At 42.2% G+C, this 19,217-nt stretch overlaps 1 protein-coding gene across 1 annotated transcript; it reads left to right on the forward strand.

The window, feature by feature from the left end:
* Positions 1–1,693: 1,693 nt before the first annotated feature.
* rpia (ribose 5-phosphate isomerase A (ribose 5-phosphate epimerase)) lies at positions 1,694–18,811 on the forward strand. The gene is made up of 9 exons (XM_080783110.1): positions 1,694–2,016; positions 2,720–2,780; positions 4,239–4,294; positions 5,537–5,596; positions 6,069–6,133; positions 7,698–7,766; positions 8,252–8,393; positions 15,524–15,623; positions 15,746–18,811. The coding sequence occupies exons 1-9, from the start codon at positions 1,816–1,818 to the stop codon at positions 15,841–15,843; spliced, it is 852 nt and encodes a 283-aa protein (XP_080639236.1). The 5' UTR covers positions 1,694–1,815; the 3' UTR covers positions 15,844–18,811.
* Positions 18,812–19,217: the final 406 nt, after the last annotated feature.

Raw genomic sequence — 19,217 nt, forward strand, 5'->3', positions numbered from 1 at the left:
CTTTAATAGAGGTTATGCATGTGACATCATTGTACCCAGAGGTACAATGATGCGGGAATGCCCACCACAAAAGAAATACGTTCTGGCCTTGACAGCAAATAGATCCAAACAGAAAACTCCTACAGTATATGATTGTACCATAAGGCCAATTTTTGCAAAACGTACATGCTATTATCCTGGTGGAGACCTGGCCTGACCTGACCCCCAGGATCCGAAGGAAGAGCTGGAGAACGACACATTGTCAAACTGGTTCAGACCAATGTCTCAAATTGTATTCAGTGTCGGCCCTGGATATAGTATGACCTTCTCACATGGTTTCAGTTGCAACAACAGACATAATAAGGTATGTGTTACATGCAAGGTCAAAGTTCAGACAAATGTGAATGATGAGTTGATTCGTGTAGGACGTTACAGTGAGATTTCTCAATTTTCACCAATACGTTGTTGGTGGTATGGTGGTAGGGGGTCCTGTATATCATCATATCTAACTATAATTTATGCACCAAGTCTGTGTGTGTGTGTGTGTGTGTACTGTCGTAATCCATGTAACTCGAGAACCGTTCGCGTTCCACCCCGCCCCCACAGGGAGTGCACTGCCCGGTGTCGAGTCTGTCACACCCACGGTTGTCCAGAACCACCCCAAAAAGGCCTCTGCCCGGGCTCTGGACAGGGCCCCTGCCCAATGTCCATATATGGAGCTGGCCTGTTCTGACATCTGCATAGACTCCATATTTGGGCATGCCTGACAAAGTAGGCTACTCCATATAGGGACATAAGGACATAAGGGACACAGCCATAATATCTGTGTGGGGCATGCTTTTCCAACTTGCAACTTGGCACCGCTCTAGTGTGTATATATACACACACACACACACACACTCACACACGCACGCACGCACGCACGCACGCACGCACACACACACACACACACACACACACACACACGCACGCACGCACACACACACACACACACACACACACACACACACACACACACACACACACATTAAATAGGCATACATAATAATTGACTCACATTATTTTGAGAGTCATTTATTACCAGTAAGACGCCCTGGGCGAGAAGCACGAGGTCACGTGCGAGCGCTGGCGCTTTGGCATGGGGGTCAGATCAACATATGGAATGACATAACTGGTCAGCTCTATATATGGATATCTAAGGGTGTCAGTGCTATTATTATGTAATTAAGTCATTTTGAGATTGTAAATCATCTAGAGAAAGTTTATTTCTTGTTCCCCATCACCTTGGTGGAAAGGGGTTTGTTAGTTTGCTTTTAAATGCTACGTTGGTTACTTGATAAATAATGATAGAATAGATAACTTATCATTGATTGATAACTCAAAACACTAAAAACAAAACTGTTAACTGTGGACGACACACCATAAAGCATTACACTTGTTTACAATAGGGCCCACCATCATCGCCACATTTCAAACCGTTCAGAACGGTCCAGTGTGTTTGAATGCAACTCTACAACACAGACCGCTCACAGATGCCTTGCTGTTGCGTGCACCTGCGTAGGACTTAGCAGATCTTCTACTCGCATGGAACGGCGTGACATTGCGCCGCTTCGCCTAAACCTCGCATCACCAGACTTCCACCTCACGCCCCACCACCAGGTCACCATACTACTACGTTTACCAGTCTCCACTCCACTCGGGCGCACATTGGGGGCGTCGCTCGCTGTGTGAAGGGCCGATCGAAGAGGAGGAGAGAGCATTTAGCAACCCGACACTTCGAGGAAGGGGAGACACGCCTCGCCTTGTCGCAGCGGAGCCGTGCGAAGGGGCAGGGTCATGAGACTCCAGAGGAGGATCTGCTCCAACCTCGCAGCTGGATTCTTCTGCTTCGCATCGTCTCCGCCGGGGAGCCACTTCGTCTCCCTGAATCTCTGGAGCCAGAAACACGTGCGGCTCCTCAGACACACCAGTGCCCTCATCATGGCCGAGGAGGCGAAGAAGCTGGCGGCGTACGCCGCCGTGGATAACCACATCCAGGTAAAAACAACTGATCGCGACTTGCAACGGCTGTGATGATCCGCCAACAAACGGTCCACATGTTGCGATCATCACAGAGGAAGGTTCTGTTCTGTGATGCTGGATGAGAAGGTAGCTTCATCACCACCACATGTGCACCCTGCTGCTGGAAGCTAGCTAGCTTTAGCATCCAGATGGATACATAAACTAGTGAGTAGTGAGTCACATGCTTATGTAATTAAGTCCTTATTATAGCGTAATGGTGGGCGCTATGCATGCCTGTGATGGGCCCACATAATGTTGTTGTTACACACCTTTAGACTTGTTCTAATGGTGTGTTAAACAGCATATAGCAGATAGTAAAGATCCTGCACTGCAGTGTTGGTTTATTAACCTGTGATGTAATATTGTAGAGCATCAACTAGATTATTTAGGAGTTAATCCACAAACCTGAAATTAGAAACTGGAGCTGTCAAAGAGGCTTGCTATGTAACTGAACCGTCACTAAATATAACTGCAACAGGAAGGATTTGCTGTTACCAAACCTTGTTTTGAAACAGCAGAGATTGAGTAAAAGGAAGTAAATTGGATTTACTGAAGTATATCTCTTTTAACGTTTCTGCCGCTGTTTTGATTCAAGAATACACTCAACAGCACTGTATTATTAGAATGACAATGTGAAATGATGTAACATGGTCATGTGATTGTCTTTCATCTCTCATAGAACAACCAGGTTGTTGGAGTAGGCAGTGGCTCAACCATCGTCTATGCTGTGGACAGGATAGGTGAGTGTCACAGCGGTGTGGGGGGAGGGGGCATTGTGTGTGTAGTGTGCACAATATAGTCAAAAGTCAGCAGTGTATAAACAAAAAAGGCAAGTCATCAACAGCTAAAAAGGTTAATGTTTTTAGCTGTAGACGCTTTTAGCTGCACTTCAATGTATTTCATGTACAACAACAAACAATGAACAAACTATGAGCATATGTTGATTGTCCTCCAGCTGTATTAACATGACTAATGTGGTGGCTGTGTGTTGTATTGTCCTGCTCTGTGCCATTGTACTAAACGTGAGGCCCTAGTAGCTGGATGTTGACGTCACTACAAGAGAGTTCTGAGCCATTACTGTAGGCATTGCTGCTGGCGATTCAAAGCTGTGGCCCCCCTCCTACTAGTAGTAGAGCGAAGGTGTCCATGGAGGCATTCGCACATTCTAATACAGCCAGAAACCCCCGTTAAGGCAGCCAGCTCGGTAGCATGCCTCGTTAGTCATTAGACTCCTAGCCCTGAAACATGACTGCCATGATGATTATCATGACAGTCATGACTTAACTGCACCCTGTTTTTGGTGCTCGCTACATTTACAACTTTTACGTATATATAAACATTCAGATTTCAAATATAAAGTACTCACAATTTGTCCCACGGGTGTTAGTTAGTTGCAGCACCAGCGATTAGAATTGCTGCATCCCACGTTGTTTAATAAAAAGCATTTTTATCCGAGCGCCCCGGCTACTTTTTTCAAACGGGGTTCGTTTGGGAAATCCACAGTTGCACACCGGGAGCGCACTCGCCCATTAGTCTGTATTGGCAGGGCGGTCAGCGTACCTATATCGAACACACCGAGTGCCACCCTCCTCCCAACCGATAGGGGCGCGTAGTTGAAAGCCAATGGCAAATAACAGCTCGGATAAAAATGCTTTTTATTAAACAACGCGGGATGCAAAAATTCTAATCGCTGGTGCTGCAACTAACTAACACCCGTGGGACAAATTGTGAGTACTTTATATTTGAAATCTGAATGTTTATATATACGTAAAAGTTGTAAATGTAGCGAGCGCCATGAGTTAAGCCATGACTCTCGTATGAATACGAGAGTCATGAACCATGGCTATTAGACTCCAAATCCACACCTGCTGGGATCGAATCCCCCTACGTCACTATTTTTCCAACAACCGCAGACTACTTTCAAGTTGCAACCCGATATGCACAGAATAGTAAAGTATTACCCCCCCCAAGACAATGCCAACACAGAGTAATATTTCCCACCATGTAGCAAGGCGGGTAGTGTCGGTAGGCCAATCAGAGGTAGGCAGCTTCCTGCTGCTGTATTGCGTTCAATTATCTGGACCAACAGAAAACATTTGGGTGGGATTGACGAGTATCACTCAATGCCTTACTCAATACTCCTTGAGCAACCCCCACTGCTCTTGTTCTTAGTTCTTTCTTGTTGTCATTTATTGCAGCTGAGAGGGTTCGTCAGGAGAAACTCAACATTGTTTGCATTCCCACCTCCTTCCAGGTCAGTTTTTCAGTTGTGAAGGCTTTTGAACATGCAGAATAATCAAGACTTACTTTAGAATGTGTTTTACAAGCATATTGTAAGCCCACTGGGCTTGTTATCTCACCTTGAGGTTCACGACCTTTGGAGCATGTTAGACTAGCTTGCATCCTCTATCTTTTATTTACATTTAAAGATGTTTTGTTTTGTTATTATTTGGTTAAAACTTAAATAGGTCTATATTCTGTTTGTTTGTTCAGTAGTTAAGGGCTCTCTCCAGCTCTTTAGTAAACATAAAATACATTTTCAGGTGGGCATCAAATTTCATCCGATCAGTGGAGATAACTCATACAGGATGAACATGTTAAACAGGAAGTGATGAAACAAAAAACAGACACATTTTAGTTTGTAACACGAATGAAATCACACGTGACATTGGTGACCCCACCTGAAACTGCATTTTGTTTAGTAAAAAGCCAGAGAGACCCCTGTGACTGAACAAACACCCTATGGCTATCAGAATATAGAGCTGAAAATGTATGTTCTGTTTATTGAAGATTAGGGGAGATAGGGAGACTCCGGTTACTGAGCAAACACTATATAAATGATTCATTACTATCAGTCTGACCTTTGAACAAAAAGCTCATCCAAAATGTATCCCTTGCAGCACCTTTTTTATTTTGATCCAGAGACCATTCAAATATTACAAGTGTAGTAGATTATTCACATTTCAGTCCACCAATGTCAGAAGTGACTAATAGTAATGAACTCATTTACTGCCATTGACGAATATCATTTCAATCCAACACACAGCCTGCCATTGATGTACTTTATCATACGTCATGTGGTGTTTTCAGTGGTTTACGATAGAGGGTGCTCTTCCGCAACCTGTGAGTGATCCTAGGACTTCCGAAGAAGAGTATACCCAGAAATAACCAGCAAATTGAATACAATTCAATTAGGTTTAGTGTAATGTTATAGGATTTATACACATCTTTTTTTTCTCTGATTTCTGTTCTCAGATAAAAAACTAGCTAAATTCAACTGCCAATAACTAAAGATGACACACTTTCTTTCCCCTGATGAAAGGCACAAAAAGTTTGAAAACCACTGCCCTAGAACGATCAGCTATGATGAACTGTTTGTTGATATTCTCCACTGTGCATGTTCTTTAAAAAACTGGAATCCCCTGTGTGTAATACCTTTATCACAGACCTCAAAGTTTATCCCTTCACTCTTGTTCGCTTCCTCCTCCTCTCCCAGGCTCGTCAGCTCATTCTCGGTCGTGGCCTTACTCTGTCTGATTTGGATAGACACCCAGAGGTATGAAATACTCACAACAAATGTCTCTAAATGCCAGTTAGCGCTAGAGAATGTGCAAGAATAATCAAACATTCAAGGAACTGTTGACACACTGTCAACATTAAAGGAACAGTTGACTGTTGACACATGTTGGCATACGCAAGGGGTTATGCATGTAAGCATCACCACAATCTGATCAGTGGTTTGATAAAAAAGATGCCCAAAAATCCAATTTGTAATGTTCTCTGCAAAAGACAGGACATATCATCCAGAGGCTTGTTGTTAATGCACTGCCGAATTCCAAAAGCCATGGGCATGAAGAAGTGAAAACAACAATTTATTTCTGCAGGGCAGTGATGAAATTGATGTCATATTTTTGCCAATGAACTTGCAACGGCTTTTGTGAAAGAATGTTCTAGTAGTCGGCAGTATTTCTATCACCCTTTACTTGCTGGTGTGATGAATTGTGTTCATGTCCATTCCCAACATGCAGTTGGACGTGGCCATTGATGGGGCAGATGAGGTCGACTCACAGCTCACGTTGATCAAAGGGGGAGGGTGAGTTCATATACTTTGTAATGACGATGATTATCTGTTTGTCTCCTTGATTTGCGCATTCTCTTGTGATTAATCGTTTGTTGTGCATTATGCAATGTAGGTTAGGATTTCTTGTCTCTCAAAGTGCTTGTTGTTGATTATATGCCCATTGTACTCTAGCTACATCCACACTAATGTGTGTTGTTTCAAAATGCATCACTTATTTAGACCTAGCATCCAACCCCTAAAATGAGTCGTTTCAAAACACCGCTGGCCCCTTTTTGTTGGGAAGACTCCAGCGTTTTATGTTCGGCTGAGCAGAGACAGAGACTTGTGAAAACCATGATTCAGACAGACACCCATGTTCAGTTTCTAATTGGATCTTATTAGTCATGACGTGTCCTTCCCTGATTTGTCACAACCATATCAATTGACTGTAAAGAGAATCTTCTCTTCTAGTTCCAGTGATGTAAATAGGTTTTCACTGTAATGGGGGTGGTCTTTTAGAAAGGTCCCATGGACATTTTATGAGTCCCGCTTCAACGACGCTAGGAGTCATATTTTGTCATTTTAAATTACATTAAAGCATTTAACTCTAGTATGGTTATATTTATGTATAAAATATATCTGAAAGAAATAAACACAATTCTAAATCTTCTAAAGAGTTGTGCAAACAACAGTCCAAAGTATATACAAACATAAAATACAGTAGTGTGTCCAAGGGACCCCCAGAAAGGTCCACGGATGGGTCCATTATCAATAATCTGCATTTTGGGATGCAAAATGCACCCGTAGCATCACTGCAGTTCAGCAAGTATCCATGTCTATGCTTACAGCTTTTTGCAATTTGCAAAAACTCCCATAGTGTCCGTGGATGTACTTACAAAAAGTAGCATGCAGAGCATGTCGTCACATTGCCTGAGTGACGAGGGAAGACTCCAGAAAAGCCCTAATACATTTGGACTATCCTGAGTCTGACCAGTTGTTTCAGTCATTAATTAAGGCTAGGGGCACCTCGTCGCGCCACCTTGCCCGCTTCGGTGCCTCTCAGTCGGGCTCGTCTCCAGCCGCTCTCCCTCCACCGGCATCGCGGTGGTTCATAAATCCGGGCTGGGAAAAGTTGGACATTGGCTGTGGAGAGAATTACACAGGAGGGGGGCAGGGAATAAGCCCCAGAGCTCCTGGGCTCGGGGGGGACGGGGGACGGGGGGGGACGGACGGACTTCCAGGACCTCCGAGAGGCCGAGGTTCGGCCGCTCGTGCCCGACAGCGAGCCCTCTTCGCTGGATACCCGATATCCAATAATATTGGACACCCCCTGGGTCCGGACTACATCAAAACATAAGACTGCAAAGGTCCGAAGTGAAAGATCAAGTCTTTGTCTGCTAAAAGCACTATGCAGTGTGGACAGAGGTCCTTTTCATTTTAAAAATCGTATTAAAAAGGAAACCATACTTGTGTGGATGTAGAGTCTGTATTTGGGTTCCTTAAATGATGTGTCTCACTCGCAACCATTTTCATAGTCTCTCTGTCACGCACTGCCCTTTTGTCTCTTAATCTGTCAGGTGATGTTTGTCCCTCACAGGGGCTGCCTGACACAGGAGAAAATAGTGGCTGGATGTGCTAAACATTTCATTGTCATCGCTGACTTCAGGTGTGTATGTGTGTGCACACAGTTTAACTTGACGAGTTCACATGTATAGTCAAATTACTAAAAATATGTTTTATTTACATATCAACAACCTTGGACTTGGTTTTGGTTATGCTGAGAGATAAGTGGATATAACGGCAGCCTAATATGTCCTACATTACACATGTGGCCGGCGCCATTGACGCACATAAGCAGTGTCATGTTCTTTCTGTAGGAGAGTAGTGGGTCAGTCCCCAGTTGTTTTCATCAAACAAGCTAAAGAAAAAACGGATAACGCATGTCAGGGAATCTAAAGAATCTCAGGAATGTTTTGAATGTAGTTTAATGTGCTTCAGTGGGGACTGAATTACATGACCTGGAATTAAAATGTTCATAACCAAGGGAGTGTGGGTGTCAGGACTTCGGTACTGACTTTAAATGGAAGCACCAGGTACAATGTGTAAATCTATATGTTGGAGTAGCATCTGGATTTATTCTCCTGTCCCCAGGAAGGACTCTAAGACACTGGGCCAACAATGGAAGAAGGGGGTTCCCATTGAGGTCATTCCCATGGCTTACGTGCCCATCTCCAGAACCATCTCTGCACGCTTTGGAGGGGAGGCCATCTTGAGAATGGCTGTCAGTAAAGCAGTAAGTGGAGGATGATATTTATTGCTCACTTCGTTTTCAGGAAGATAGCACATAGTGTTGCGGATCTCCACTTCTGGCCCCTACACATTGTAGGACTTTTAAAGTTGTCGGCGTGTCATCAGATCATTATGTATTTCACACTACAGGAGTCTTTTCTTGAAATCGGCTGTGTGGTTTTCACACTAAACGATTGATCGCCGACTAGGGATCACACCCTGCAAGACGATGTGATCCAGATACATATTGTTTTTCATTTCAATTCATTTTGACGTCTCACGTATGGGTGTAGGATCCTGTGATATACAGTATAGTCCGGCAGCTGAGGTGGATGGGTGGGAAATCTTTTAGTCTTTTTTTATTGGCCTAAAATATTGTCTATATACGTACATACATTCATGAATTGAGATTTTTTTTATAGGGGTTTATATGTGACCCTACCATTAACATCCTATATAAGGCGAAAATGTCAAAAATGACAATAGCATGTTATATGTTAAACTAGTGGGTTTTCATGATTCTGAATCCATTCCATGCATTAGTTTTGCACAAAAAACACTCCTTGGGATAAAAAACGGCCATAGCCGTTATCACAAATTTGATGAGGTCAGCACAAATGTGGGGTGCAGTACTTAGTTCAGACTAGTCATTGGTCCGACAACCTACCTCAAACCCTAACCTAACCATAACCGCAAGCACAGGAGCAGTGCATGTTGCTCCCGTGCACATATGCCGTGCACATATGCTATATATGGACTAATGCTCCGTCGGAATTACATGCAGATCCCCAAATGGGATGAGGTCATCACATTTTGGGCACATTTGGTCAAGTGGCTATGGCCGTTTTTAGCCCAAGGAGTGTTTTTTGTGCAAAACTAATGCTTGGAATGGTTTCTAATCATGAAAACACCCTGGTTTGACATGTCGCATGCTACTTAAAGCATAAGGAAAGTTTGACATTTTTGCCTTATATAGGATGTTAATGGCAGAGTCACATATAAACCCCTATAAAAAAATTACTCAATACCGACAGCCGGTCAGCAAGTGGATTCATGAATGTATGTATATAGACAATATTTTAGGCCAATAAAAAAGACTATTTACCAAATTTCCCACTTTAAACAAAAGAAGCCTGTCGGCTGCCGGACTACTACATGCGCGAGACCGACAGTCATGATGCTAAAATCTTGATTTTCATTAAATAAATCTGTCTCTCTGCGACACATACACACAGCACACGTGGTGGTCCAAATGTTTGCCCTGCGTTTTAATATCAACATTATACAAATGAGATGCGTTGGTTTTATAGACTATTTAACAGCAATATGGCTAATATAGCTACCTATGACACCTGGAATTAACTACGGAATAAAGGTTATATATTATCATCTATCGATACAAACAGACAGACAGACAGACATAGACTTTCTGTCTGTGAGCACAACTTTCAATACCTGGGGACTCTAAACCCCACTAATCTAGGATTATGGGAATCAAACTCATGTTGAAATCAATTATAATCGAGTCTCCTTTGAGGAATCATTAGTTGTGGGTCTTGAACACACTAACCCCTCAAAACAAGGATTAACGTAAACCCACACACCGGGGGGACTTTACCCCACACAAAATTAAAGGGACTTTTATTGCACACAATAGTGAGATAAATTACATTTATGAATATAAAAAACATAAAATTCCACATTTTGCATCAAAAGTAAGAACCTATTTAAAGTAGCAAAGTTTTTAGTCTGGATTTAAATGTCGTTAAAGCTATTGCAAGTCTCGCATCTCAGATCAGATATATGGTATAATTAGTAAATTGTAAATTGTTTTGTTTTAACTCTGGGAATAGTTAGTAGGCCGGTCCCAGATAACCATTGACTTCTCTAGGGTTCATATTTAAAAACAAGCCTTAAACCAATGACTTTTTTTTAATCTAAAATCAATTGTATAACTAACTGGAAGCATGGAAATATGTTCAGTTTTAGTTCTGGTACTAGAAAATATTTTATTTTTGTTCAGTTGTTGTTCAAGTGTCATTGAGCAAGGTGGCTTGTCTGCTTACGAGCTGTAAATAACTCTGGATAATGGCATGAGTTTTAATGTATATAAAGCATGTAACTTGAACACATGCAGGGTGTTGTCCTGTGGTCCTTGCAATACAGTATTTCACATTTAACATGAATGACACGTTTTGGTATTTCATCAGCAAGTTTTGAATATATTTGTATATTAATTGCATGTATTAGAGTAGGGAGAAAAAGATAGAATATCTGCTTACTTTCTCCCATGGGACATCTATAGCCCAACACACACCGGGTGCGCAGCGACGCGGCAACGCCTGGAAAATAGAACGGTGGCGTATCGGAGCGTTAGGCGAGGCGTGAACACGCGTTGGACGCCACCGGTGTGCGATAGGTTCATTGAAAATAACGGAGGCGGCTGTTTTGACGCGCAGCGTTCGCAGACGGTGTGTGAGGCCCTTTATCTATCTTCCATCTATAAATGCACCATGTCTCTGTGTGTATGTCCGTATTCCATGTAACTCGAGAACCAACTTTAAATTTGACACGTTCCACACCACCACAGGGAGTGCAGTGCCCCGCCTTGAGTTGGGATACATGTTTTTTTCACCCAGTGTCGATTATCTAATGGAATCCTGGGTGCTACACGGACTGACCTCATGCTTCCTTCTATGCATGAGGAGTCCAAGCTGCTTCTTTTCACCTGACAGGGAGTTAACCCGGCCGGACGTAGCACGTGGAAGGAACACGTTATTCCGACCAGTTCCTTTCCCCTCCATCAGGCGCCCCGGCCGGCCAGGGGGAGGTAGTTTAGAGACCAGGATTACTGCATGTTTTTTGTGGGGGTACTTACCCTAGGGGACACGGGGAGAACATGCAAACTCCACACAGAAAGGCCCTTTCGTCAACACTGCCTCGGACCACAGACATACTGAAGTCATGAGTAGCTAATGCTTAAAGGCGTAGTGAAATGAAAAATATGTTTTTCACACTTTTAGACCACATCCGTGGTCATCTATATGAGCATACCAAATAAAACGTACTGCGTGATGACGTGTCGAGGCCCACATCGATAAAAGCCAATAAAAATGAAGCTCACCCGGTGCTACTGATTACAGGAATCCTCCGTTTTCATTCCCATTCAAGATGACGTCCAGACAGTTTCAATGTCATCACGCTAAAATATGTATCTGAGAACATTATAGGGTAGAAATAAGCCACATAACAGTAAACTGGCACAGCTGGCCGAATATCTGACTTGTAAACAAACACACACCATGCGTCCTGCGTATAGCATAGCTACCGTCCCATCGCCTGAGGGGATGCGACGCTCTGATTGGTTCAGAAACTTCAGAGTGGTCTTTCGAGTTGAAACCGTCTGAAACTCCAAAATAAAATGCCCACCATTTCCATTTCCCTACACCTTTAATCAATGAGGATTACGATACGTATTCCATGTGCTCTGTGCTGACGTGGGTTGGCATTTCTTCAGTAGTCCTTTAGTTGTAAGGAGAAATCGTGATCATGATTCATGCTTAAGTCATTGTTCACGATAATGCACTTACCTTAGTTGATACATTGATTAACACTGAACTCTAGTCTAACATTACATGAATACGTGTGGCCTAATGTATACAGGATGTCACGTGACAAAAATAATAGATCTCAGGGCTTTTGTCCTGTTGTCCAGGACAACTAATACATCTTTCTTTGTGTGCATTTAAATTTTACTTGTCCTTTGGACAAGTGACTCTTGGTTTCACTTTTTCTGTCACTCAGCCGCTCCTAACAATATTGTTTGGCATTATTGTCTGGCTTTCCTAATAATCACCTTTCTAATATTTTAATAGCCCTAGAATGTTTGTGATCTTGCATACATTTCATGTATTCCAAATGCACAGACATAGATCGATCCTATCCGCACAGACTGACCATGTCGGCATTTAAGCTTGAAGCACTGCATGCATACTCGGCCAGTAATTCATTCCTAAGATTTGGAGTCAAATATTGTCCTTTAGTTTCATATGTATTTGAAAGTTCTGGCAGAAAATGTGTCAAGTCAAATATCGGCACTTTTCCACAAGGAAAAGCTGGAAATATGAAACGTCATTTGGGAACAGTCCATTGGTTAATGGGAACTAAGCACCAACGTATGGGCCACACAATTGAGAGTTGTGTGGGGAAATTGATCACACCACCCATTTAGTTTGCCCCATACATTTGTGCTTCCTAAAGAAAGTTTTATGTTCAGTTCTGCAGCTTTTCCTGGCCCCTCGAAGGAGAGAATGTCGTCCGTGTGCAGCTCGTGGAAAAGTGGAGATATTTTACAAAATACGTTTTCTGCCAGAACTTTCAAATGAACATGAAACTAGTCCCCAAGACGACTCCAAGTCTTAGGAATTAATTATTGGGTGAGTGGCAGTGCACGCGCAGTGCTTCAGACACTAAACGTGCGTGGATAGGACCGATCTATGACTGTGTATTTGAGATCAGACATTCTAGAGCTAATTAACTTGTAAACTGAGAATATTAACTAATATTCAAACATGTATTCACCAAAAGCAACTTAGTTGTGCTCGTGTTCCGGACACTTTACTTTTGTGCCTGGACAATTTACTTGCCTGAAGGACAAGTACCTCAAAAAGTTAATGTCAAGCCCTGGATCTACAAGCTAACAACATGTTGCAACGTGATACGTTGTTAGCTTGTAGATTAGTTTGCGACACCTTCGCTCGAGTCAGTCTTGGGGCATTCATAGCACACTGGTGTAAGAGCCTCATTATTGCACTGTATGATTGCTATCAGCCTGGAAATGCGGGAAAATACTTTAAAAAAGTTAATTGTTAAAAATATGTGGGAAACCTGACCAGTGAAAGTGATGGCAGTATTGAAGTGAACAGGCTACAGTAGAAATAGATAACAGTTAATCTCCTACCGAACCTACAGTTGGGGATACAGTATGATGCAGTGCAATGATTTTAGAATTTAACCAACTGTACCTCCTACTCACTGGTTTAGTGGACTGTGGATATTAGATCTCCTCCTACTCACTGGTTTAGTGGACTGTGGATATTAGATCTCCTCCTACTCACTGGTTTAGTGGACTGTGGATATTAGATCTCCTCCTACACACTGGTTTAGTGGACTGTGGATATTAGAGCTCCTCCTACTCACTGGTTTAGTGGACTGTGGATATTAGAGCTCCTCCTACACACTGGTTTAGTGGACTGTGGATATTAGATCTCCTCCTACTCACTGGTTTAGTGGACTGTGGATATTAGATCTCCTCCTACACACTGGTTTAGTGGACTGTGGATATTAGAGCTCCTCCTACTCACTGGTTTAGTGGACTGTGGATATTAGAGCTCCTCCTACACACTGGTTTAGTGGACTGTGGATATTAGATCTCCTCCTACACACTGGTTTAGTGGACTGTGGATATTAGATCTCCTCCTACACACTGGTTTAGTGGACTGTGGATATTAGAGCTCCTCCTACTCACTGGTTTAGTGGACTGTGGATATTAGATCTCCTCCTACTCACTGGTTTAGTGGACTGTGGATATTAGATCTCCTCCTACACACTGGTTTAGTGGACTGTGGATATTAGAGCTCCTCCTACTCACTGGTTTAGTGGACTGTGGATATTAGATCTCCTACACATTTAGTGGACTGTGGATATTAGATCTCCTCCTACTCACTGGTTTAGTGGACTGTGGATATTAGATCTCCTCCTACTCACTGGTTTAGTGGACTGTGGATATTAGATCTCCTCCTACTCACTGGTTTAGTGGACTGTGGATATTAGATCTCCTCCTACACACTGGTTTAGTGGACTGTGGATATTAGATCTCCTCCTACTCACTGGTTTAGTGGACTGTGGATATTAGATCTCCTCCTACTCACTGGTTTAGTGGACTGTGGATATTAGAGCTCCTCCTACTCACTGGTTTAGTGGACTGTGGATATTAGATCTCCTCCTACTCACTGGTTTAGTGGACTGTGGATATTAGATCTCCTCCTACACACTGGTTTAGTGGACTGTGGATATTAGATCTCCTCCTACTCACTGGTTTAGTGGACTGTGGATATTAGATCTCCTCCTACACACTGGTTTAGTGGACTGTGGATATTAGATCTCCTCCTACTCACTGGTTTAGTGGACTGTGGATATTAGATCTCCTCCTACACACTGGTTTAGTGGACTGTGGATATTAGAGCTCCTCCTACTCACTGGTTTAGTGGACTGTGGATATTAGATCTCCTCCTACACATTTAGTGGACTGTGGATATTAGATCTCCTCCTACTCACTGGTTTAGTGGACTGTGGATATTAGATCTCCTACTCACTGGTTTAGTGGACTGTGGATATTAGATCTCCTACACATTTGTCATCCCTGGATCACTACTGCAGTTGGGAGTGTTGGTTTTAGATTATTTTCCCCCGACTCAACTCTGCCGCCCTTGAATTTTGAGTGTGGATACAAATAATACACAAGTGAATAGATGAGCTTCTCTTTTTTTTCAGAAGGTTTTCAGATCACACAGTTATTCCAGCAGGAAATTTTATTTGGAACAAAACAAAGGAGGTGCGTGCGCCTGGCGTGTGTGTGTGAGAGATTATTTTATTAGACAATAAAATAATTCAAACAGCACAGGGTACAGTCGAGCATTTGGTCCAAAAGTACAGCACCGAAGAAAGACCTTGTGGTCTTGTTTCCATTCGGGTCCCATGAACAATAAAAAAACGACAAGAAAAATTGAGACATCTCAAAAACATGAAATCTATTTAGAGGTTGGTGTAGAAGTAAGAGGTATGCGCCGTGCGAGTGTGTGTGTGTGTGTGTGTGTTCATTCAACCTTGATTTATGATAGATTATCCGATTTAGGCCTGCCGCCTGAGGCAGATTCTAAAAACGCCTCTAAATCCTGACCTACGTTTTCTGAAAAACTTCAAATATTGATATAGCAGCATCAATTTCTTTACATTTTTGAATACTGTACATACTGTACAGAACCCCAAAATGGGTTCCTGGCCTGAGGGAGTAAAACACCAAAAGGGGTTCCCGCCCAGAATGGGTTAAACTAAAGCACGCTCTCTATCTCTTAGGGCCCTGTCATCACCGATAACAGCAATTTCATCCTGGACTGGAAGTTTGAGCAGGCCCAGAACTGGAGAGAGGTGAACATGGCTATCAAAATGATCCCAGGTGAGGAGAGAGCAGTCTGACTGGGTGGGGATGGGGGTCCTTTGACCCAGAGTCACCTTGATTATAGTCTTGCCACAAATCACTAACCTTGTGCATTTGTGTTTTCTTCTCTGACCTGTAAGGTGTGGTGGAGACTGGTCTCTTTGTGGACATGGCTGAGAGGGCGTACTTTGGAATGGAAAACGGAGGCGTGATGATCCGGGACCCGCCAGTAAACTGAAGAGTTACTTGTTCTTTTGACTAGTGCCCCTCTTTCGAACAACCCACAAGTGCCGTATAATTAATTTCTCCCCACCTCCGTAAAGACTGTATGTTTTAAGTGTACCCCACACTTCCTGATGAAACCGTCATCGGATAACTTGTCAGACATATACAAACAAAAGACTAGCTGGGGGTGGTAGTGCACTTGGTATTGCTTATCTCGTAATTGGTGCTTTAGTGAGAGTTCAAGTGCCCGATGAGTGCAACTGAGTGTATCTCCAGTAGTTTGTTTCCAAACGCCAATTTTCCAATCTGCAGGTATACATTTTGTCCAAGACACTTATCTAGATGGAGGGGTTTTGGTGGAATGTGTGGAGGGTCATAGATCTCAACTGCTATATTGAAGTACACCGGTGCTCTGCAGTGTGACCTTGGGGTGTGCCTTGAGATTTTTAGAGATCTCAAATTTAATTTACTTTTTATATTTTATTTTTTCAAAAATAATACATTTTATGGGCTTTAAAATATTGACTGCTAGGTTTATGCTGTTTGAAACCAGGTCACCACCTTATTCTGTTTTTACAAGGCGTCGGAATAAATCAAAATCTTGTTCTGTTGACTAATCAGAATTGCCTTATGCCCAAGTCCAACGAAAGTACAGGAATTTGTCTAGGTGATGTTTATTGCAGACATCCACTTTCATAGCTACATTGTGCATACTGATATACATGGGTCAGGGACAGTACTAGACCATCGGCACCAAAAAGTTGAGAACCACAGCTGTGTGGTATGGCCAAATATTGGTAAACATAGTGCTCTCTGTTGCACTGTTTCTGGTCTGGTTTTATTGATTATGTGCTTTTGTAGTGTGATAGTGCATTGACCTTTGCCCTGGCATGTTCAATGATGAAATGGAAGACCTGGGTTTTCAATGTTGTTTTGTTTGCAGTCACCTTGTATCACAGAGTAATGTGTGGATTCACTTTGCATCGATTTCCCCGTAGTGGAGTACACGTTCTATTAGCATTGCCAGGTTTAACTTTATTCAGTATGTTAATTATATATTTTACCTTTTTAAACTTGTGTGGACTGTGGACACATGTGATTCTCTTTTAAAACACAACCGCTGACTAGTCTGGCAGAGGGAGTGAGCACAGCCCTCTGTGTTTTCTCTGTATAATTTAAACAGTGGTCCCTGTATTGTTGAACTAGCCTGCCGGAGCGGTGCAAGATACAAAGCCTGAGGCCCTGTCTGGTCTCTCTGTTAGGCTTTTCTTTTATGTCTCACACAAAAGGATAACATACAACACTGCATGTGCTATGTACTGTATGTGCTGTTATGCCTGTGTGAAGTCTTTGTTCGTGCCTATTTTGTCACGCATGTGGCTCACTCATTTGCTCAAGTGGTGAGCAGGAAATGGTGGACTATGATTTTGCCAATTAAAAATGCATTGATATATTGGCAATGTTATCAGGTCATGGGAATGTAGTAGTTGATGAGTTACTACTACATCTACAGTTGATATACATATAAAGATCTTACATACTTCATGTATGACACCAACTGACCTCAATTTTGCAGATCTGAGTTATGTACGTTTCTTTCATAAATGCTATCTATACATTGGAGGGGGGGGAGGGGGGTAAGTTATTTGTAATTCATCATGTAATGGCGCTAAAATCCAGAGAAATCAGTCCGTAGAGTATCCATTATGTAAAACAGTCTGTAAAAATGTTAACAATTTTGACAACCATGGACCTCAATTCTACTTTACTAAAGTGCTGTATTAGGTTTGATCTTGTACTCGCAACAATAACAATGTCACTTCAATGTTTGTCATCTTGGTTTGGAACAAAACTCTTCACTTAGCCTCCACTTTACAATGCCTTATTCTTTTTTAATTCTATTTGTTAAATAGTTCTGGGAGCCTCAGAAGAACATTAAGCCTAATGTATACTTTGTTATATTGTTTTTGGCAAGATGCTGGCAATTTTGCAACACTAGTACTTAATAAGTTTAATCTAGAGTTAAAACACCAACCATTGGCCTGGGCTGTGGCTGAGCGGTCCAGGCACCTAGGCCGGTAATCCAGTCTGACGAGTCCCGAGTCTGTCTGCCTTTACCGCATGTCTTCCCCCCCATCTCTCCCCCCCTTTCCTGTCTAATACTGTAACCTATCAATAAAGGCAATAAACGCAAAAATATATATAAAGAAAAAACACCAACCATTGACTGCTCGTACATCCAAAAATAAAAGTCTTATCTGAGATTTACGGTAAACAACGTTAAACTCACCAACATCGCAGTTGTACGAAAAGCTTGAATTATCCTCTTTCTATCGCCGCTACTTTCTGTCAAGACATTTTTCGAGTTTGCTCGAGTGCTTGTTGTAAATCACTCAACGATCCTGAGTACCACCTGTTACTAAATGTCACATAGTTGTAAATGTTGCATTTATATAGCGCCTTTCAAGGCACTTTACATAATATTGTGCATTACATTGACCCATTCACACACACATTCACCGATGGCGGAGGAAACCAACCTGCTCATCAGGAGAAATTAGGGGTTCAGTTTATTGCTCAAGGACACTTCGACAGTAACTCTGGGGGAGTCCGGGATCGAACTGGGTCCATGTGGCTGATTATTGAAAACTCTTCCAAACTCCTCCACTTAAAAAGATAATCACTTGCACAGAATTTCTTGACAGAAAGTAGCTCATAACATGTGAGAATTTTTATGAAAAGTCGCTTAATACAATCAGTCCAATGGCTGGTGTTGCAACTCTGATTCAAACATTTAAAAAATCTAGACTAGTGTTGCAAATTAGCAAGACATACAACAAAGTATAAATTGAGAGCCAGCATGGTGTCTGATATGTTTCAGAGCATGTTGGAATTGTTTTGCACCAGCATTATTTTTTCTTTCTTTTGTTCAACCATTCTTTTACCAAAAGGACTGTGAATAAAATGTTGCTATTACGGTACTACTGTGGTTTGTATGTCAACAAAATACAGGACCAAACTGTAAAAAACAAACATGTGTCTTTTTTTTTGTTTAATATTTATCTTGATTGTGTTACCTGGGATCAACTACAATATTTTCCACTAATACCGTTATATGAATAGATTCAAATGCTATATCCACTTACAACTGAATACTATATGAATATAGTGTGTGGCTCCATTTGGCTAAATATTCTCCACTCAATGTTTGTGCGGTGCATCCGCTCCAACGCACAGCTTTGTCTGTCTGACTGTTTTTATGTCCGTTTTGTAGCATGACCTGCAGCTGACCTGCAGCCTGATTGTGTCACAGGAGGGGTTAAGTGCTTACTGAACTGCTTTTGTCAGAGTGCTCGGCTAACAATACATATATATGCCTTCTTGAGA

Source organism: Protomyctophum bolini (genome assembly GCF_963924005.1).
Source record: "Protomyctophum bolini genome assembly, chromosome: 15".
Taxonomy (NCBI): Eukaryota; Metazoa; Chordata; class Actinopteri; order Myctophiformes; family Myctophidae; genus Protomyctophum; species Protomyctophum bolini.